This window comes from Coffea arabica, chromosome 2c (assembly GCF_036785885.1).
Source record: "Coffea arabica cultivar ET-39 chromosome 2c, Coffea Arabica ET-39 HiFi, whole genome shotgun sequence".
Lineage (NCBI taxonomy): Eukaryota > Viridiplantae > Streptophyta > Magnoliopsida > Gentianales > Rubiaceae > Coffea > Coffea arabica.
In genome coordinates, this window is record NC_092312.1 from 57,957,413 (window position 1) to 57,979,439 (window position 22,027).

At 39.1% G+C, this 22,027-nt stretch overlaps 3 protein-coding genes across 3 annotated transcripts; all 3 read left to right on the top strand.

Annotated features, from left to right (window-relative positions):
* The first annotated feature begins 475 nt into the window (after positions 1-475).
* On the top strand, positions 476-12,778 carry LOC113723433 (uncharacterized). Its single transcript, XM_027246518.2, has 3 exons — positions 476-1,212; positions 6,724-8,160; positions 11,251-12,778. Exon 3 carries the CDS (start codon positions 11,251-11,253, stop codon positions 12,736-12,738), a length of 1,488 nt encoding a protein of 495 aa, XP_027102319.2. The 5' UTR covers positions 476-1,212; positions 6,724-8,160; the 3' UTR covers positions 12,739-12,778.
* On the top strand, positions 1,751-2,146 carry LOC140035709 (lipid phosphate phosphatase 2-like). Its single transcript, XM_072077044.1, has one exon. It carries the CDS (start codon positions 1,751-1,753, stop codon positions 2,144-2,146), a length of 396 nt encoding a protein of 131 aa, XP_071933145.1.
* Positions 12,779-13,065: 287 nt separating the features above from the next.
* Positions 13,066-20,184, top strand: LOC113724441 (uncharacterized). Its single transcript, XM_072077045.1, has 2 exons — positions 13,066-16,429; positions 16,805-20,184. The coding sequence occupies exons 1-2, from the start codon at positions 13,066-13,068 to the stop codon at positions 20,182-20,184; spliced, it is 6,744 nt and encodes a 2,247-aa protein (XP_071933146.1).
* The last annotated feature ends 1,843 nt before the right edge of the window (positions 20,185-22,027 follow it).

Sequence of the window (22,027 nt, forward strand, 5' to 3'; positions counted from 1 at the left end):
AATTTTTTTAATTCAATTTTATCTTTATTTTTATTATTATTTATTATTTATTCTTATTTTATTTTATTTTAGTTGACTAAGTTTGCAAAATGATAGTTAGTGTTTATTTTTGCTTATTTTTATAAATTAGATTCATCATTTTTCTTTTTGAAGATATTTTTGCTTTAAATTTCTGAAAAGGAAAATTCTCACAAAAATTCAAAAAAATTTGTTTTTAATCCTTTTAAGATTCAATTTCTTTGAAATAAATGAAAATTTTGCAATGCAATTTCAATTAGGAATTAACATTTTTGTTTACTTAAATTGATTTTGAAAGAAAACCAAAAAATAAATAAATAAAAGAAGATAGGTGGAGGCCATACACAATAGTTAGGTGGAGTGTAGGCAAATGAGATAAGTGTCTCTATTTTTCTTTTGACACCACAACATCTAGAGGATAGGTGGCTAGGACACTCGGAAGCCTAGGAAAATTTGAAGAAAAAACAAACAAAAGAAAAAGGGAAAACAGGGGAAGCTACGGGGGAAAAAGGGAGGAGGAACCAAGCAAAGAAAAAAGAAAGAAGCTACGGGCTGAACAAGAGGAAAAAACAGGGAAGGAAAAAGAAAAGGGGGCTGCGACCAAGAGTTAAAAAGAAAGGGAGAATCTGGGGGAGTGGGGGAAGGAAGAAAGTAAGAAAAACTGAGAAAAGAAGAAAAGGGGAGGGGCCGTGAAAAGAAAAGGATTTTCAGCTGAGAAAGGAAGCAAGAAAAAGGAGCTGCGGGGGCAAAAGGAAGGGAAAGGAAAAGAAAAAGACCGAGAGAGGAGAGGAGATTGAGAGAGGGAGGTGGCTGAGGAACAAAAGAAAGAGAAAAAACAAAAGAAAGGAAAAAAAAAAAGGAGATCAGAGGGAGGAAAAACCAGAAAAGGAGCTTCATGGGAGCCAGGGTTGGAGGAGTGACTGGGTTCAGATACCATTTTTTTCTCCTTGTTGACCTCTTTTAGATCTGTTCTGGAGTTCTGGATACACCATAGATGTAGGTGAAGAGTTCTTGTGTTGGGAAATTTCAGATTAAAAGCCTATAAGTTCGTCAAATCTGGGCTCAAAAATGCAGACCCATCAGTTCTTGAGCAGCTTTTGCAGCAAAACTGGGTTTTTCTGCTTCTGCAATTTCTCACGTTTTGGGACTCACTCCTGGTTTCAATCTTCTTTCTACCTTTTAAGGTGCAAAAAGGTAGTCTCTTTCTTCTTTTTTTTCCACGCATATGGTGTTGAATCTGCATCAGAAAGTTGGAACTCTTGTTGCAATGCTTCTTGTCGGCTTTCTTCCTTCTATATTGGCTGCCATTTGTGGCTCTGTTGGGGAGGGGAACTTGAACTATGGCTTTATGTCGTGATTTTGTTTTCCATTTGTGAGTAAACTCGTGAGTAAAGCCTGTGAGTAAAACCCAGCTAGAGTTGTTTTCCATCAACTGGACATCCTTCTTTACCTTTTGACTAGAGAAGAACAATTGAAGAAACCCCCTGGCCGCAGCTTCCGCAGTAGAAATTGATTATTTCTGTTTTTTTTTTTTGTTTTTAACTTTACTAAATTAATACTCTCTCCTTATCCAAAACAAACAAAAATCAAAGAAAAAAAAAGTTCAAAGCTATCTTTCTCTCAACTCAGTACTCAGTAGTGAAGCGTTTCAAAAATCACACAGTCACGCACTGGCTTTCTGCCTCGAGCACAAGCAAACGGTGACATTTTGTAGCATTTTTTTGAGTGAAAGATGCCAGAAATTCAGTTGGGTGCTCAAACAATTCGAACCCATGGAGCTCAAGTAGCTAGGTTTCACATGCGTGACTGGCTTATTCTTTTGCTGCTGGTGGCGATAGAGATAGGGTCAAATGTGACAGAGCCATCCCATCGTTTTGTTGGTGCTGATATGATGACAGATCTCAAATACCCATTGAAAGATAATACTATCCCTCTCTGGGCTGCCCCGATCATTGCAATCATAATGCCCCTTACTGTGATTATTGTATTTTATTTCATCAGAAAGAATGTCTATGATCTGCACCAAGGTGTTTTGGGTCATGTGGTTGGAAAACTCTTAGATTTTGAGGGTACCATTATTGGTTTCATCAGAAGCCGATTGTGTCATCCTTTCCTTGATCTTCAATGACTTGTCCCCTGCATATTGTGGTGTGTTAATCAAAGTGTTTTGAAGATTAATGGGTTGGGTTAATGAGTTTGCTGGCTTGGTTTGAGATTGCATAAGATACCTCAGTTGAATAGGCTGCAAAATTGAATGAGGAAGAAACTAGCGCAGAAGATAAAAGCTTCCAGTTGCAGAAATTGTTCTTCGAAGCTTGCATGCAAAAAGTTCTGAAAATTTCACTTCAGCCCCTAAAGTTCCCCATAATGCTACTATGGCCCAAAAAATTGGAAAGTCAATCAATTTTATCCTTTTAAAATGTTATTTTTCTTTGGTATGCTCTAATGTGATTTTTGGACAGATTATTCATGAGTTTAAGGATGAAATTTGAGATTTAATAATTTTTTATCGATTTATAGTTTTTGATTTGGATTTTAGTAAATTTTTTGGGTAATTTTGTTGTTTAATTATAGCAAATGGATTTTCATTCATTTTTGTGAAGTTAAGCATTTGGTTTTGGCATGCTCCATCTTAAACCCTTAATTTTATTTTAGACCCTTAATATTTGTAATAATCATAATTTGACCCCTCAAACTTCTTTAATTCTTCCAATTAAGTCCTCACTTGTTTTGAACTTCTTGAGTATAGGTTGTTTACTTGCATTTAAATACTTTAATTATTCAATTTCATATTTATTTCCATCTCTTATGATTATTTGTTAATTAAAGTGGTGTCTTGACCCTTTTCTTTGTTTTGGAGGGTAAATAAGAAAATTTTCATTTCTTTAAGTCACCAATTCAAGGGAGGTACACTCTACTCCTTTATTTTGATTTTACTTGATCCTATGTGCTACTATGTGATTTTATGTGTGTAATTGCATGCTTGTTTGAATGTTTTTTATTATTTCATTTATTTCTTTATTAACTTTGTTTATTTAAATTTTGTATATTTATTTTAATTTAATTTTGGTTATTTGAGAGGCATTTAAATGCCAAGATGTAATAGTTAGGTATTTATTTTATTCCTTCCCCCTTTAGATTGTAGTTAGGGCCCCAATGTGATAGTTAGGTCTTTATTTGCTTTATTTGTTTTGTGTGTTTTGCATGCCTGTATGTTTACGTGTTTACAAATTTTTCTAGGGTCTTGCATTTAGATATCATACTTATATGCTATGTGTTTTATGTGTTTTATGTGTTTATTTGCTTTATATGATTTATTTGATTATAATAAATGCATGATGTCACCACACTAGTCCAACTCTAGTTGTGGCACTTTTTCCGATTCTACACTAGTCCAACGTTAGGTGTGGCCCTCTTTTTCGATTTCTCACTAGTTCAATACTAGTGAGAATCTATAGACATGGGTTAGTCCAACGCTAGACCCTTAGGGACCATCCACTAATTAGATCATGTTTATGTGACAAAACACTACATTTCATTTCCACTTTTAAGGATCCTTATCACTTTTGCATGATATTTCCATATGTATATCCCTTATCCCATATTTTCCCTATATATATATTTCCCTTATCCAATATTTCTCCTATATGTATATCTCTTATCCCATATTTCCCCTATATATATATCCCTTATCCCTATATGTGAAACATAACATATAGACTTGCATTTTATTTAAGAAAATTAAAATTAAGTTAGATAATATGCTTGATTAGATAGGAGAAATACCCCTTGAATATGGGATATGGACGAGTATGACTCTTTGTCTTAGCACGCTCGTATTCCCTCTATTAAAGGAAAAATTAAAGTCAGGAATTTTAGCCCCCCGCACCCATTATGATGCATTCCTTTAGGTCTGTATATTTGTATAATTATTATTTTCTTTTCTTTTCTTCAAGTCTCATATTTTTGCATATTCGTGACCTCTTCAAAAAATCACTTTTAGGCATCGCAAATAATGCGATTTGCACCAATCAAGGTTTGAAGAGACATATGGACTCTTCCGATCTAGGTTTGCATTCATATAGTAACATCCAAATGTGATAAAATTTTTAGGTTAAAATAAGAAATTTTTTGACTAAATCATGCAACTAGCCTTTATTAGGTTGAAAGGGTGCCTTGAATTGTATCCTTGCCTTCCCTTTCTTTAATTGTGACTCCCGACCCCTTTTTGCTTGATTTTTGCAGACTTGGAGTCGTTTAAAGAGGGTTTTCTCTACTTTTTTTTATTTAAAATTCATTTTAGGTGACTTGGTACACCTTAATTCAATATCAAGTGGCGACTCCTATTTTTTAATAAAAATTCCTTTTAAACTATTATTTTTGAGCCAAAATCGTCGCACTTTAAGTCCCATTTTAGGCCTGTTTCTTTTTCATATTCACTAAAAATTGAAAATTCATTTTTAATCAAAATAAATCAAAAATCCATTTTTATAAACCAGTAATTATTATTATTTTTTATTCAAAAAATGGGGCGCGACAGCTTGGCGACTCCACTGGGGACGTTAGAGAGTCCGAGCATCTGATTTAAGCAATCCTTTTCTTTTTCTAACCTCTTTTATATATCACACTTGGAAGTTTTAGGTTGCATTTTTCTTTTTTCTTTTTTCTTTTCCTTTTTCCTCCTTTTTAGGGTTTTCTTGCATTTAACATGCACAATCTTCTCGATATCCGTGTATGTGATGAATAAAGTGTTTTATTTCATTCACTTATGTGTATATATTGCACTTGCATCTTGGGAGGGGGGATAGCCACCCTACAACCTTCGCCCGCATTTTATGGTATTTAATTCCTCCCTTCAAAAGGAGCACTTCATACGTGCATACGCTTTACTTTATAACCCCTCATTTCTTTTTACTTTTAGTGGTTGTTACACCACTCCACCCGATTAGGATTAGAATTGATCCATTTGGACATGTGGCTGTGGCACGACGTGCGCGTAGCAATGTCCGAGGAATCACTTGAACCACCGACTCTTAAACATTGGGATTCATGACCCTTCGCCTTTGGTCTGAAGGTTTGGGGACCTGAAACTTTATCGAGTCTAGATGCATTAGTAAGTCCAACCTCATGCATCCATATTAGAAATCGCCTAGGATGGAGTCAACCTTACCCGAATAGGAACACTAGGCACGAAGGGAGGGATTCCAATCCTCTTTCCTTATTTCTCTTTTTGATTTTTATATCATCTAATTGTCCCAACGTGTTATGTGTTGAACTAACATTTCCTTGTTTTCTCGTCTTTTGCATTTACAAACGTTAGAAAATAAGAGATCTGGCATGTTACTCTTCTAGGACCTACCCTCTTAGATAGATTATTGCACGTTTAAATTTCAATGTATTGCATTTGTAGGTTAATAAGTGCATATCATTTTAGACCCACCCTAGCATACGAAGGGTCCCTTAGGTCATGTTTTCATTTCAAATTGCATATTTAATTGCTTCGATAAATTGGCATCATGCATAAATCTTAGGAGGGAATGCCGCATAGGGAATCCCATGTTAGGAATAAACCACCCTGTGTCTCGGATATATAATCCAATGAAACTTGCACGTTTACATTTTTTGTATCATCCAAAGGGGTAGTACACAAGGTAAGGTAGAATATGATCTTGTCCATGATAATAGATCCACTTTTGCACATTAGAATATGAGCATCTAACAATCATTTTTGGGCCATTTTATCAGAATTGGTAAAAATCCCTTGCGTAAAGGACATTAAATTGAAGAAATTCACAAATAATTCCTCATTGTTGAGATAATAAATATATCGAGGCCAAATCATGATTTTAGAAGGCTTATAGACTAATGCATTGCAATAAAATTTCAAACTACGAATTGGTTGGCAATCCAATCAATTTTGAATAAACTGTCAACTCCATCCAATTCATTTGACCCATTTATTCATTTTTAGTACAACCCAATCATTTTTTTAATAAATCATCAATTTCATTTAATTCATTTGACCAGTTTATCCATTGTTAGGACAATCTAGTCAATTTTGGAATAAACCATTAATTTCATCTAATCCATTTTATCAATTTGTTCATTTTTAGGGTGATCCGATCAATCTTGAATAAATCGTCAATTTCATTTCAATCCATTTGACCAATTTACCCATTTTTAGTGTGATTCAGCCAATTTTGAATAAATTATCAATTTTGTTCAATCAATCTGACCAGTTTGCCCATTTTCAGGGTGATCCAGTCAATTTTTGAATAAATCATCAATTTCATCCGATCCATTTGACCCGTTTATTCTCTTTTAAAGTTTCGATCTAAGGTTCACTGAATAATTAGTCGAGACATTGCAATCTTTTCAAGAGTAGGCTCTTTCACACATCACTTTATGGTTTTGTTCTCATTTTGTTAGAACAAATGTCTCTTGTCGCTCCAATTGGCAAAATTTTTTAAATTGCTCTTCACTCGAGTATCAATAAGTTGATTGGATTCGTCAGGTATTGTATAGTGCCTACCTTAGAGGATTGCATTCTCATTCTAGACCAACCCTTTGCATAAAAGGGCTCTCCAATAGGACATGCATCTGAATTACTTTAATTTTTACTAACTCCTGTCTTTTTCTTTTCTTTCTTTTTGTCAGCAATTAATCAAAAAGGGAATTTAAATAGGATTTTTCCTAAATTTTCAGGTAATTGTAAACATAGCTACACGAAGAAACCCCATCATTACACGATCACGTAGCCGAGCTTTGAGAAATAGTGTAAACATGAGTACACATCCTAAATCATCCGATAGGTTTGCAACGACGCCAACAGCCGACCTTGAAAATCTGGGAGCTCAACTGAGCAAAGTATTAAACAAATTCAATGACTTAAGTATGGAGATGACCGCACAACGGTGCGTGATTGATCAGTTGGTTGCTGGCAGCAGCAGCAGTGTCCAACAAGATCTCTTACCTGCTAGCCAACCTGAACCTGAACCACTACCCCTACCCTATACTCAAACCTCTTTTCCTCCACATTTCATAAATCCACCTAAGGAACCTTTCACCTATCCCATTTATGGCCTCCCACATACCTATACATCCAATATCCAAACCAATCCTCTTCACCCTCAAATTCCTCCAAATTATCTACCTGTTAGTCTAAACATGCCATTTGAAGCTCAAGGACCATATTATTCCTGTAGACACCAAATTTTTGGTGTAATTTCATGTCTTTTTTTTATTTTTAGTTTTTTATTTGTATAGTGTTAGTTTTATTCGTTTTTTTAGTTTTTAGTTTTTAGTTTTATTTTTATTTTTAAGTTTTTATCATGGAATTTCTTGAAAAAGGAAAAAAAGAAAAAGAAAAGCATTCAAAAAAATATGATTTAGTCTTTTAAATTCAATGTTTTCTTGAAACTAAAAAAAAAAAAAGAAAAATGAAAAATGAAAGAAAAGATTGAAAATGGCAATTTTGTTGTTTTAGTTTGTTTATTTTGATGTAAAATTGTTATATTTTATTACTTAGCTTTTATTATCATTTTGTTACATTATTTAAAAAAAAAAAAAAAAAGGCAATACGCGATAGCAAGCTGCGTTTTTTTGCAGCTTGCAAGGAAGGGCTTCGGGCAGCCCTTGACTGCAAATATAGCAGAGATTGCTGAGATTTTAGGGCAGAGCTCCCATATAAATAGAAAAGGGATGGACAGCCGCAGGAGGAGAGTTTTCAAAAGAGGATAGAGAGGATCCGGAAGACAGAAAAACACAAAAAAAGGAAATCTGGAGAGAATGAAAGGAACAGCGGAAAGAAAAACTAAGCAAGGGAGAAAAATCAGGAAAAAAGACTGAAGGTGGAGGAAAACTGTTTTTGGGAGAATTGAGCCGTAAGCAGGAAAGGGGAACTAAAAGAGAAACAGAAGGAGGGAGTGTTTAGGCTTGGAGAGTGGGAGAGAGTCGGAACTTCGAGGGTAAGGGGAGTGAAACAACAACCGAGAGCCTAGTTGGTGGCTGGTGAAGCATCGACGGAGAAATAGCAAGGAAAAGACGAAGGAGCAGCAGCATCAGAAGAAGAAGGTTTTCAGTTCAACGAGGACCCTTACTATCGATCATCTCAGTTCCCGTTTGGATCCTAAAAGTGTAAAGGTAATAGCTTTTACCTGCTTTTAGTCGTTGGATTCATGAAATGCTGAAGTTACTCTTGTATGCGTTCATTGTGAATCTGTTTAAGATGATGGGACTATGAAAAGTCTGGATGTTGTTCAACGCTTTGATGACTGGTGTCGAAATTCCTTATGTGAATTTGGTTCTTGTTTTTGGGTCCATAGGTTAAGAACTTACTGCAACAAGTTTGAATCTTTTTGACTTGATTGCAGCAATTCGGACATGTCGGCCCTTTTTCTTTGTTTTTGTTGAAGCTGTGACTCAATTAACTTTGTTTGTCTTGGTTATCTATATTTGAATGATATACCATGAATAACATCTGTAGTTAGAAATGTGTTTCGGGAAATTTCATAGCAGCGCATGCAGCCCTTTTCCTTTTCCTTAGATTACCGCAGGTTTCACCTTTTCTTTTGATGCATTTTATAGATGGCTGTTTCGATCAGGTTTTATGAGAATTAGATGATAATGACAATGAGTTTGAAGCTCGGCATTTCTGGTTTGAATGTTAGTTAGAGCTTCTCACATATTGGCATGTAAACCTGTCTAAGTTGGGGTAAAAATCAAAAAAAGAAAAGCTGCATTTCATGTTTTTATCTTGTTAGCAGCCTACTAAAACTGGGTTTGGTCACCCTTTGCTAGTTCAATCTGATGTCAAGGGTGAAGAAATGGGATTTTTGGTGTTGAGTTTGTATGTTTAAAGGCTGAAATCTTTGAGCTATGGTTGAACACTTTGCTGAAAATTGTTGCAAGCTTGGAAATAAAATGCAGCAGACTTCGCTCTTCAATGTTTGCTGATTTCTTCATATGTTTTTGCTGGTTTGAATATCAAAGTTGTGTGTGGAGTTGCTTAATCCCGAGTTAAGACTTTGGTTTGAGGGAGTTTGATCAAAACTTGTTTTAGTTTGTGGGATCTATGGTTGAAAACGAAAATGCAGCAGACATTCATTTCAGTATAGAAGCTTTAGTTGCAGAATTTGTTCTTTTACGTAAGTTTGCATGCAAAATATTTTCGAAAATTGCATTTCAACCCCTCAAATTCCCCTTTGTTCTACTAAGGCCCAAGTAATTGGAACATTCAATCAATTTGATCCCTCTAAGTTTCTTTTTGTTCCACAAGAGCCCAAGCATGTTCTAGTATCTTGTAATTAAGTCCTAAGATCATTGCAACTTCAATCATTGTTTGGCTTTTCCTTTATTTTTTGAGATCTTTGAAGTGTTTAAACGATTTATTTGGACTTGAATGTTTGAGTAATGCTTGTTTTGGGTCTTTAGTAGATGCTATATTTGGAAATTGAACGGGTTATTCCGTTTTCTTGGTCTTTAAGCATTTTTTTTGTGCTCATTCAAGTTGCAATTAGGTGGGTTTTGATGTTTTTGCTTATACTTTACTTTTAAATTGATGCCTTGACCCCTTTATTGTTTTGAAGCCATTTTCCTTCATTTGCTTACCATTAGGGGAAGGTATAATTTCTTTTATCTTTGTTTATCTCTCCTATGTGATCCAATGTGCTAAGTGAATTGCATGTCTACTTTGCTTTCCTAGCTTTTCTTTAATTCCTTTTATTTATGTCATTTATTTTTGCTCTTTATTTAAGTTATTCTTTATGGGGTATGTGTACACCTCTTGGCTTGTAATAGTTAGGGATTCAACTATTTTATTCTCTTTCCCCCTTTTAGATCGTAGTAGGATCTCCTTAATATAATAGATAGGGCTTGGAGGAGCATTCAATGAAGACCCATCGAAGACGTGTGCCTAGCCAGCAAATGTAATAGTTAGGGCTTTGATTGTCTTATGTGTCTTGCATGTTTAATTGCTATGTGTTAATTTGCTTTATTAGGGCCTTGCATCTAGTCGAGCATGCTAAATGTTATGTGCTATGTGTTTATAAGTGTTTAGCATGTCTACTCGCTTTCCATAGCATGAATGTGATGGATGAATGTACGTTTCCGCTAGTCCAATGCTAGTCGGAATTCATAGAATGGGCTAGTCCAACGCTAGACCCTTAGGGATTTCCCCTCGTTAGTACATGTTTGCGTGTTCATTACATGTCATGCATTCTTTTTAGTTTTATCATTTTGCATGCCCCTCGAATCCCTTTTCCCTCCATTTTAGGATTTTTGCATTTCATGCTAGGTATAGGTTCATTTGCTTGAGAGTCCCCTTAAATATGGGATATAGACGAGTGCATTGCATTTGGGGGGGTGTGTGTCACCTTTTGAGCCTCGCGTCGTTCTCAACCCCTTTCCCTCAAAATAGGGAGCACTTCATACGTGCACGTTTATTTATTGTTATCTCCATTTTATTTTATTTTCGTGGGCGTTTCCCACACCGCCTTGTAGGATTAGGATCGATCGCTTTGGGTAGGCGGCTGGTGTGCTCTGCGCCCATAGCGCTACCTAAGGGATCACTCGAGCCACCGATCAAAGGCCCTGGGAGTGATGACCCTTCGCCTTTAGGTCTGAAGGCTTGGGAGCCGAGACTTATCGAGTCTAGTTGCATTAGTGAGCCCCAGCCTCATGCATCCATATTAGACTCGCCTAGGGTAGAGTCGGCCTCACCTTTTTTAAGCACATTAGGCACGAGGGAAGGGGTTCCACCCCTTTTACTTGCTTTATTGTACTTCTTTTTCTTTCTTAATTACTCCCAATATGTTACGTGTACTATCAATTGTACTAACTATTCTTGTGTTTTCTTGGCTTGCATTTATGTGCCATAGTAGTAAGAGGCCTCTTTGGCACTCTTTTAGTGACTTACCCGCTAGATAGCTCACATGTTTAATTTCAGTCATTACACTTAATTTTCAATAACTACATTTCATTTTTTAGACCTCTTCCCCCCGATGCATTATTTATGCCCTTTAGGCCATATTTGTTGCATATTTTACTGCTTTAAATAACTGACATCACGCATAAACCATAGAAAGGGAATGCCACGTAGGGAATCCCGTGTTTAGGAATAAGCCGCCACATGTCTCGGATATTTAATCCAACGGGACTTACACGTTTACTATTTCTGTATTACCTAAAGGGTAAAATCCCGAGGTAAGGTACTAAAGTGAATTTCTTCCCCAGATGGCTCCGTGTAGAATGCTCAATCAGATACCTCGTGAGCTAGTAGATTGGAAGAACAATATGGCACATGAAGTGAACAGACTTTTCCCGTGTATAGGACATTTACCTAGTCTCTTGAACATAACTCCGAATGTAGCCATTGTCCAAGCTTTGCTCGAGTTCTGGGATCCAGACAGCTCTGTTTTCCGATTTGGAGAGTGCGAATTAACACTAACCCTGGAGGAGATAGAAGGATTGTTACAAGTGCCTGGGAAAGGTCACCCTATGGTATACCCAATGAATGGCACCAGAGAACAATTTTGTAAGTTCTTAGGGTTGAAACAGTTTAGCATGAGTCAACACCCAGACGTAAGATCATGCCCGCTGGAGTTCTTATACAAGCGATTCGGGGAAAAGGAATCCTATGATCATCACCACGAGGACTTTTTCGTTAGTAGAGAACAGTGGGAAGAGAAACGAGTACTAGCTTTTGGGATAACTCTGATTAATCTACTCCTGTTTCCGAAAAAGCATGGGAAAGTTACGTTTTCAACGGTCAACATGGTTCAGAGTGTGTTTTTGGGAATTAGAGGAAAAACTCCTACCTTAGTACCCGTTATCATTGCTGACATTTTCGCCGCTGTTACTGAGTGCCGAAAGAAGAGAGGGTTTTTCTATGCATCCAACCTGGTACTTCAAATATGGGTGATGGAGCATCTGTCAAAAAGAACACTGAATCCGTTGGGATCATGCCTTCCAACAGCAAATTGGGTTGAGTCGCACCGAGAGAGGGTTAGAAAATACTATCGAATAGAGTCTCCGAGTTTGTTTATTCAGGAATTCAATGCTTTGACTTCGGATAAGATACAATGGGTTCTTGATTGGACGAAAGTAAGGGATCCAGCTTTCAGGACAACACAACTTGATTTTATCCCGTTAGCAAGCACCGGTGGATTGATTGTGTATGTGCCACAACGAGTTATGAGACAGTTTGGGTATCCGCAGCGAGTGCCGACCATACAAAGGATGGGGAGCATCGAACTCAATACAGTCACCGAATGCCAGACTATGGTGCTGGAAGCTTGGGGGAATCTGTGTAGTCTGGACAACCTGCATTTGGACCAAGTGAATAAAGTAGAGCCTAAGGTCGTCTTAGAGTACAACGAATGGATCAAATCAATAATGGAACAAGGAAGAGAAAGGGCATCGTTGGTCTCCCTTAGTCTTGAGGAGCAGAATGAAAAGTTGAGGAAAGAGTTGGAGAATCGTCAGTTGCAGATCATGGTAGCCGATCAAGCATTGGAAGACGCCCGCTCACAATTGAAGAAAGAGGCCAAAAAGACCGAGAACTTGGAAAAGGCATTGAGTGCATTTGGCAAAATCCAAGATGAAATTCGGAAACTTAGTATCGGGAGTTCTAGGGAGTCCCAACACACTAAACTAGCTAGACATGAAGACTTTGTAAGAATGGTCAGTCGAACCATCAATGAAATTGTAAAGAAGGATTAAGCTTATCCATGATTAATGAGAATTCCTGTTTTTATATTCACTTACAGGTTTGAAAAATGGGATTTACCCCGAAGGCTTGCATCATGCTAGGCCTACCCTTGGCACAAAAAAGGGCTCCCCAATAGGACATGCATCCGAATTATTTTACTTTTTACTAACTCCTGTCTTTTTTTCTTTTATTTTTTCTTCTTTTTTTGGCAACAGTCAATCAAGAAGGGCATCTAATAAGGGTTTTCCTACGTCTCCAGGTAATATTTAAATATAGCTACCCGAAGAAGCCCCATTATCACCCGATCGCGTAGCCGAGCTTCGAGGGAAAGTGTAAACATGAGTACCCATCCGGAATCATCTGAAAGGCCCGCAACATCATCAACTGATTTGGCAAATCTGGGAGCTCAGCTGAGCGAGGTTCTCAACCGGTTTAATGAGCTAAGTGTTGAAATGATGGCCCAACGGCATGTAATCGATCAATTGGTAGCTAGTGGCGCTAGCGGTGAGCAGCAACATGCACCCTTACCCCCGGGCCAATCTGAACCAATACTCTTACCATATGCTCAAATCTCGGTTTCTTCACAAGCTATGAATCCACCCGAAGAAACCTTTACTTATCCCACTCATGGCCCACCACCTACATATGCACCTCACATCCAAACTAATCCTCCTCAAGTCCAAATTTCCCAGAATTATCCGCCCATTACTGTGAGCATGCCTTTCGAACCACAAGGACCACATTATTACGCCACCGCTGAACCATTCACCCTAGATACCGCCGTTCAAGGGAAAACTGAAGTTGGGGGGTCGTCCGTGCCCGTGGACAAGAATTTACTAAAGAGATTGGATCGGTTCGAGGAGTTTATAAGGAAAAGCCAAGGTGTGAGCAAACAAGGAGGTTTGGACTACAACGAGCTGTGCCTGTTTCCGGATATGCAGTTGCCGGTGGGTTTCAAAGCACCCAAATTTACCAAGTACGACGGAACGGGGAATCCCAAAACCCACCTTCGGATGTTTGCAAACAAGCTGGGAAGACCAATAGACGATGAGAATCTGCCGGTACGCTTATTTCCCGAGAGTTTAGAAGGCGACGCGTTGGATTGGTATTCCAATTTGAAGCCTGAAGATATGAAATCTTGGATGGATTTATCGACTGCTTTTGTGAGGCAGTATGAATATAATTGTGAGCTCGCTCCGACGAGGACCACATTGGAGGGGACCAAGAGGAAGCCATCGGAGGACCATAAGACATATGCGAAGAGATGGAGGAAATTGGCCGCCAAAGTGGAGCCGCCTATGACTGAAAACGAGATTGTTCGCACGTTTATTAAAGCTCATGACCCACCCTACTTTGAAGAGATTTTCCGTATGACTGGGTGTTCCTTTGCTGAAATTGTTAACAAATTGGAAGAGTATGACGAGTTTATAAGGGCAGGCAAGATTGTTAATGTTTCAGCTTTAAAGTCACAGTTGGAAGCTATGCAGAGTCAGAGTGGCAGTAGTAAAAAGGCTCAATTTAAGAAGAAAGATGAGGAAGCCTCTTTTGTCTGGGACCAGGGTTTTTCTTCTCGGCCTAGATACCAACAAAATCCCACCTACTCACCTTGTTACTTATATCAACCACACCCACGCCCTGTTTACAATACCACTATCAACCACCCCCGTCCTCGACCAAATTATCCAAACACACCATCGACGCCATTTCATGTTTCCCCACCAAACTTGCAAATTAGACCTCGCCCTCCTTTTAACCCAAGACCTATTCCATCTCCTAACCCAAATTACCAGTACCAACAAACCCGTGACACCCAAAATCCAACCCCATACCGAACCTTTACCAATCTAGGTCGACCTGTTGACCAGTTATATGAGCAATTAAAAGCTGCTGGGAAGATTGGTACGGTACCCCCTAAGACCTATCCCAGGGGATTTCCCCCTGGTTATGATCCTCAATCGTTTTGCGCTTATCATTCGGGATCCCCTGGACATCCGACGGCCAATTGCTGGGCACTTAAGCATAAAATTCAAGATATGATTGATGCTGGAGACATAATTCTGAGAAGGAAAGATGAACAAGGGCCAAGTGTTAGCAACAATCCTTTTCCTCAGCACAAGGATACTGTGGGAACTATCACCATAGAGGAAGGGATTGAGGACCCTACACAGTACATTGTAGACGAGGCCGAGATCATGGGGGTCATTGGAGAACCGTTTATATTGGAGGAGGAAGCCTATAAAGTTGAAGAGAATACTGATCCTTTTATTTTGGAAATGATACCCTTTGAATGTGAGCCTTCGGAACTCGTGGTACTTGAATTGCCTGAGCAAACTCCTGTTCTTAATTTACAAGAGGTCCCGTGGAATTATAGCGAACCTACACTGTTAATTGGAGAGAGGAAGGTGCCTAAGAAGGAAGTGGATGCCATCACTAGATCAGGGAGAATCATAGGGGAGCCTGCAGTTGATGAGTCCTCAAAAGCAAAAGAAGGTGCTACACCAACGAAACCCATAGTGACGGATGAAGAGGCTTTTAATTTCCTTAAGATGTTAAAGAAGAGTGAGTATAAGGTAGTCGAGCAATTGGACAAGATGCCCGCTCAAATTTCCATGTTAAATCTGCTCTTAACCTCGGAACTTCACCGAGAGGCTCTGGTCAAGGTCTTAACTGAGGCTCAAGTGCCTAAAAATATTCCAATTGACAAATTCGCCAATGTAGTTGAACATGTTTTGGCTTCCAGTCGGATTTCTTTTTCTGATGAAGATCTAACTGCCGAGGGGATTGGACACAACAAAGCTTTGTATATCTCAGTCCGCTGTAACGGGAAACTCTTGCCAAAGGTTCTGATAGACAATGGCTCCGCTCTCAATATCTGCCCTTGGAATACTTTGGTTAAGTTAGGATTTCAAGAGACTAAATTGCGGCCGTCAACCACTGTGGTGAGAGGATTTGATGGCGCAAAAAGTGAACCAATGGGGGAAGTGGATTTAGTGATCGAAATCGGACCTGCCCAGTTTCAGGTCATGTGCCAAGTCATGAATTTTTCAAGTGTTTATAACATTCTCCTTGGACGGCCTTGGATTCACACCTCGGGCGCTATACCCTCTTCACTTCATCAGTTGCTGAGATTTGTGGTGAATGATCAATTGATCACAGTTTTTGCGGAGGATGATTGCACAATGATTGTTAACTCTGGACCAAATGAGGAGGATAGTAAAACATCTCTGTTTTCTTCTCACCATGTGGCTGACATTGTTTCCGTAGGATGGATATCTAAGGAGAAGCCCGTGGTGGAAATGAATCTGCCAGAAGCTAGTGTTATGATGGCTAAAGAGATGATTCGAGGAAGATATGAGATGGGCAAGGGCCTCGGGCGCAACCTGCAGGGAGTTTTGGAGCCAATAGAACTTCAAGGAAAGAAGGATACTTTCGGATTAGGGTTTCAACCTACTGCCAGGGATAAGAAAGAAATGATGAATCGTAAAAAGGCGGAGAAGGAAGGAAGGCAGCTTATCATGAATGTCCCACCATTGTATTGTACTTTTCCTTACCCATCAGAGGTGATCAAATCTGAAGTAGACCCGATCGAGGAAGTGGAGGTTGGGTTATCTGAGCTATTTGTGGGGGTTATTTCTGAAAGGGAGCCGTTGGAGGACCCAGGATTTCCAGAGGTGCCTATTGAAGCAATGAAGAACTGGACCCGTGATCCTCTTCCCTCCTGCAGGGAATTTCGGTAAATTAGGGGATTGCCTTTGGTCGACATGAGACAAATCGTTTATACTACTTATCTTTTGTCTTTCAAGTTTGTAAATAGTTTTCAATCAAATGTTTTCCAATGCAAGTCTTGCGTTAATTTTCTTGTTAAGTAGCATGTCATGATGTTATCCTTTACTTTGAATTTCAATGAAATGCACAGTGTTTATGGCCCAAATGGATTTAACTTACTTCCTATTGTACTCATTTCATTTTTTTTCAGATGGCCAGAAATAAAACACATTGACCCTTTGGATATCACTATTCTGGAATTTGATGATTGTAATCTCGATATCTCTCACGAATTTGAAATTTTGGAATCAGAAATTCAAGACGAGAGCGATAACGAGGAAGAATCTGAATCTTTATTAAAGGATTTTGAACAATATGAGGAGAAATCCAAACCGAACTTAGAAGAAACAGAAGCTGTTAATATTGGCACTGAGACTGAAGTTAAGGAGATAAAAGTTAGCATTCATTTGAATAAGAAACAGAGAAAAGAGATGATTGAGTTCTTGACCATGTTTCAAGATGTATTTGCCTGGTCCTATGATGATATGCCTGGAATTTCAACAGATATAGTGGTCCACCGATTACCGACTGATCCAAGTTTTCCACCAGTAAAGCAGAAACCTCGCAAGTTTAAGCCGGACATGAGCCTCAAAATTAAGGAGCAAATCGAGAAACAGCTCAATGCTAGAATTATTATGGTGTCTCATTATCCCATTTGGCTTTCAAACCCTGTACCTGTTCCGAAGAAAAGTGGAGAAGTGCGAGTATGTGTCGATTACAGGGATCTTAACAAGGCCAGCCCGAAAGATGATTTTCCATTGCCGAACATTCATATTCTTTTGGATAATACCGCAGGGCATGAGATTGAATCATTTGCTGATTGTTTTGCTGGATATCACCAGATCTTAATGGCTGAGGAGGATAGGGAGAAAACTGCTTTTATCACGCCATGGGGGACATTTTGTTACCGAGTAATGCCGTTTGGACTAAAAAATGCAGGCGCTACTTATCAAAGGACTATGACCACCCTTTTTCATGATATGATTCATAAGGAGATGGAGGTTTATGTGGACGATATCATTATCAAATCCGAGAGAACGGAGGATCATTTGATTGACTTGGGGAGGTTATTTGAAAGATTGAGGAAATATGATTTAAAACTAAACCCTGCAAAGTGTGCATTTGGGGCCCCTGCCGGAAAGTTATTGGGATTCATTGTCAGTAAGAAGGGTATTGAGATAGATCCGGCAAAGATTAAGGCCATTCGTGAGATGCCAGTGCCAAGAACGCAAAAAGACGTGAAGAGTTTTTTAGGAAAGATTAATTTTATTGGGAGATTCATTGCCCAATTGACCCATACGTGTGAGCCTTTGTTCAAATTATTAAAGAAAAATGTGTCCTTGCAATGGAATGAGGAATGCCAGCAAGCGTTTGATAAAATTAAAGATTACCTGTTGCACCCCCCGGTTTTAGTGCCACCCAAACCCGGGCGACCTTTGATCATGTATCTATCGGTGTTGGACGAAGCTATGGGGTGTGTATTGGGACAACATGACGAATCGGGGAAGAGGGAGCAAGCTATCTATTACCTTAGTAAGAAGTTCACTGCGTATGAGGCCAACTATTCTTTTCTTGAGAGGAGTTGCTGTGCTCTAGCTTGGGCCGTCCAAAAATTGAGACATTACTTGCTCAGTCATACTACTTACCTTATTTCCCGCTCCGACCCTTTGAAATATTTGTTGGGAAAGCCTATGCCGACGGGACGTATGGCGAAATGGCAGATGATTCTTTCGGAATTTGACATTATTTTCACTACTCAAAAGGCCATCAAAGGCCAGGCTGTGGCCGACCATTTAGCTGAAAATCCGCTGAAAGATGACTATCAACCACTTCACACTTATTTTCCGGATGAGGAGGCCTTGTTCGTGGGTATAGCAGAAGATATGAATGATCAATGCCCGGAGTGGAGGTTGTTCTTTGACGGTGCATCAAATTCCTTCGGGGCCGGTATTGGAGCTGTTCTAGTATCGCCTGAAGGAAAACATTACCCTGGTTCGGCCAAACTCCGATTTTCCTGTACTAACAACATGGCTGAATATGAAGCTTGCATTTTTGGGTTAAAAATGGCATTAGAAATGGAGATTAAGGATTTACTAGTATTCAGTGATTCAGATTTGCTTGTACATCAGACTCTTAAGGAGTGGATTACTCGGGATTCAAAGATCTTGCCCTATCATTGCAACTTACTGGAGTTAGCCAATAAATTTAGGAGTTTGGAGTTTCGGCATATTCCCCGTGTCAGAAATGTCTTCGCCGATGCATTGGCCACTTTATCTTCAATGATCCAACATCCGGATGAGTTAATAATTGAACCCATCCAGATTCATCTACAAGGGAAACCTGCTCACTGCCTAGTTGTGGAAAAGTCTTCCGATGGCCGTCCCTGGTACAATGATATCAAGGAATTTCTCAAAACAGGATCCTACCCATCTGGGGCTGATATGACTGCCAAAAGTTTCTTGCGTAGATTATCATCTAAATTCTTCTTGAATGGAGAAGTAGTATACAGAAGAACGTCGGATTTGGGCCTTCTGAGGTGTGTTGACGAAGATGAGGCGGAATACCTGATGAAGGAAGTACATAGTGGAGTGTGTGGATCACATATGAATGGCCATTTATTAGCAAAGAAGATCATGAGGACTGGATATTTTTGGCTTACTATGGAGCATGATTGTATAGTTTTTGTTAGGAAATGCATCAAGTGTCAATTGCATGGAGATGTTATGCACACTCCCCCTACAGAATTACACAGTATGACTGCTCCTTGGCCATGTTCGATGTGGGGTATGGATGTGATTGGAGCCATTGACCCTCCCGCTTCAAATGGGCATCGGTTTATTCTGGTGGCAATTGAATACTTTACTAAGTGGGTCGAAGCTGAGTCTTATAAACATGTGACTAAGAAGGTGGTAACAGACTTTCTAAGAAAGAATATCATTTGTCGTTTCGGAGTGCCGGAGACATTAATCACTGATAATGCCAAAAATCTCAACAATGACATGGTGGATGGTTTGTGCGCACAGTTCAAAATCAAGCATCGAAACTCCTCTATTTATAGGCCACAAATGAATGGAGCAGTAGAGGCTGCGAATAAGAACTTGAAGAAAATAATCCGTAAGATGATTGAGAGACACCGTGATTGGCATGAAAAGCTCCCTTATGCGTTAATGGCATATAGAACTGTTATTCGGACTTCTACTGGGACGACTCCCTACAATCTCATGTATGGAATGGAAGCAGTTTTACCAGCCGAAGTCGAAATCCCTTCTTTGCGTATTTTAATGGAGGCCAAACTGGAGGAGGCTGAATGGATTCAACAACGTCATGAGCAGTTGTCTTTAATCGATGAGAAAAGGTTAAATGCCATTTGTCATGGTCAATGCTATCAAAAAAGGGTAGCCCGTGCTTACAATAAGAGGGTCAGACCACGGGTGTTCACAGAAGGAGATAAAGTGTTGAAACACATTTTGCCAGCACAAGAGGAAGCTAAGGGGAAATTTGCACCAAATTGGCAAGGCCCTTTTATTGTCCAGAAAGTTTTGCCCGGAGGAGCGCTCATTCTTGCAGAAATGGATGGGCAAGTGTTCCCTCAACCAATCAATTCAGATATGTGTAAGAAATTCTTTATATGATAAATGAAATCTTCCTTTTAGGGTTAATGTGAGGAACAGATTAAAAGTCAGGCTTCTTCCTTCCCAATCAAACATTCTATCCCTAGTTGTCCCTTTTGAGCCTTCAGAGCAAATTATTTCGTTTGGCATCCCCTGAGAATCGCAAACCCCATACTGGGGCAAGTTTTGAGTCGAAAAAGCTAAGAATGAGAAAGAAAGGAAAAGAAGAGAAAAGAAAAGAGAGGATTCAAAAGGAAAAGCTATAAAGGAAAATGAAAAGAAAAATGAAAAGAGGAAGATCTCGATTGAGAATAAACTGGGGCAATTATTAGTAAGGTTAATTTGAAAAATGCGATCTCAGATCATTTAAACCACACTTGAAATCCGCTTTCAAGCCTTAATCTTTTCTAAGCACCCCACCAGACCCCATTACAAAAACCTAAAAGTCCTGACTTCTGTTCTTTATACTGCCTTTTTAGGACAATTTCTAATCAAGTGGCACATGATGTCAAAAACATCTTCGCCTATTTTGCAAGGGAAGAATTGTTATACTGATGCCATTATTTCTTAAAACACATCTCCAGATTGATATGGGCGATAGACAAGATTGGTTTGCTAGGTGAAAACCCGCAAGGGCACCTAAAAAAAAAAAAAAAAAAAGAAGGAAAAAGAAACACAGGAAAAGAAAATAATGGGCGGGGGCAACCTTAGTGAAAACCCGAAAGGGCGCTGAGGTAGGGTTTCATAAGGAAAAGTAAGTTTGGATTTGAAGAGCTGGTGACTTAGTTCATTGGAATTTCTCCTCACATTGTGGTTCTGTTGTCAAGTATTGGAACTCCGAAGAGATGATGTCCAAAGGGTCAAATGTAGCACTTTGTTCGAAAGCCAAAGTTTTTGACTTATCAGACACGAAATTTGAGTATACAGGCTTACTTATTTGAAATGATTTTTTGTGCAATAAAAGTAGAGGATTGTGTTTATATTGTTAAGATCTTTCATCATTATGTGCAACTAGAATGTTTTTCATGTGTTGCATGGTCGCATTTGTCTCTTTTGTTCTATCAAATGGCAATCCCTATGATTTATCGAAGAGAATAGATACTAGATGATACGTAGGTCTGCATATTATGAGAATTTGACATGGTTTGCAGGGCCGGGTTGAAGTGCTCACTTCGTCGAACGAGAAGCCCAAATGCTCATGTTTACACTTTTCTTGAAGAAGAGGTTGATCGAATGATGGCGGTATTATCTATCATTATTTCTTTTCTTGCAGGTCGGACAATCCGATAAGCATCACACTGGGGCAATTTTAGAGGAAGTTGTTTACCATTTGTTTTCTCAAAAGCCTACGAAAGTTTATATGAATAGATCAACTGACCGCTTTTATGTTTCGTTGGGCATGGGTTTTATCCCTCCGACCTCGGCAGGCTTGGGTTTTATCCCACTGACCGCTTTTATGTTTCGTTGGGCATGGGTTTTATCCCTCCGACCTCGGCAGGCTTGGGTTTTATCCCACTGACCGCTTTTATGTTTCGTTGGGCATGGGTTTTGTCCCTCCGACCTCGGCAGGCTTGGGTTTTATCCCACTGACCGCTTTTATGTTTCGTTGGGCATGGGTTTTATCCCTCCGACCTCGGCAGGCTTGGGTTTTATCCCACTGACCGCTTTTATTTTTTTCGTTGGGCATGGGTTTTATCCCTCCGACCTCGGCAGGCTCGGGTTTTATCCCACTGACCGCTTTTTTTTTTTTTTGACCATCTGCTTGATCATTGGAGTGATAGTTAGTCTGTCAGTCATTTTGTATTTCATGTTTAGAAGTTCTGAGAGTTTGACTTCTTCTACTTTGCAAAGATCAAATATAGTC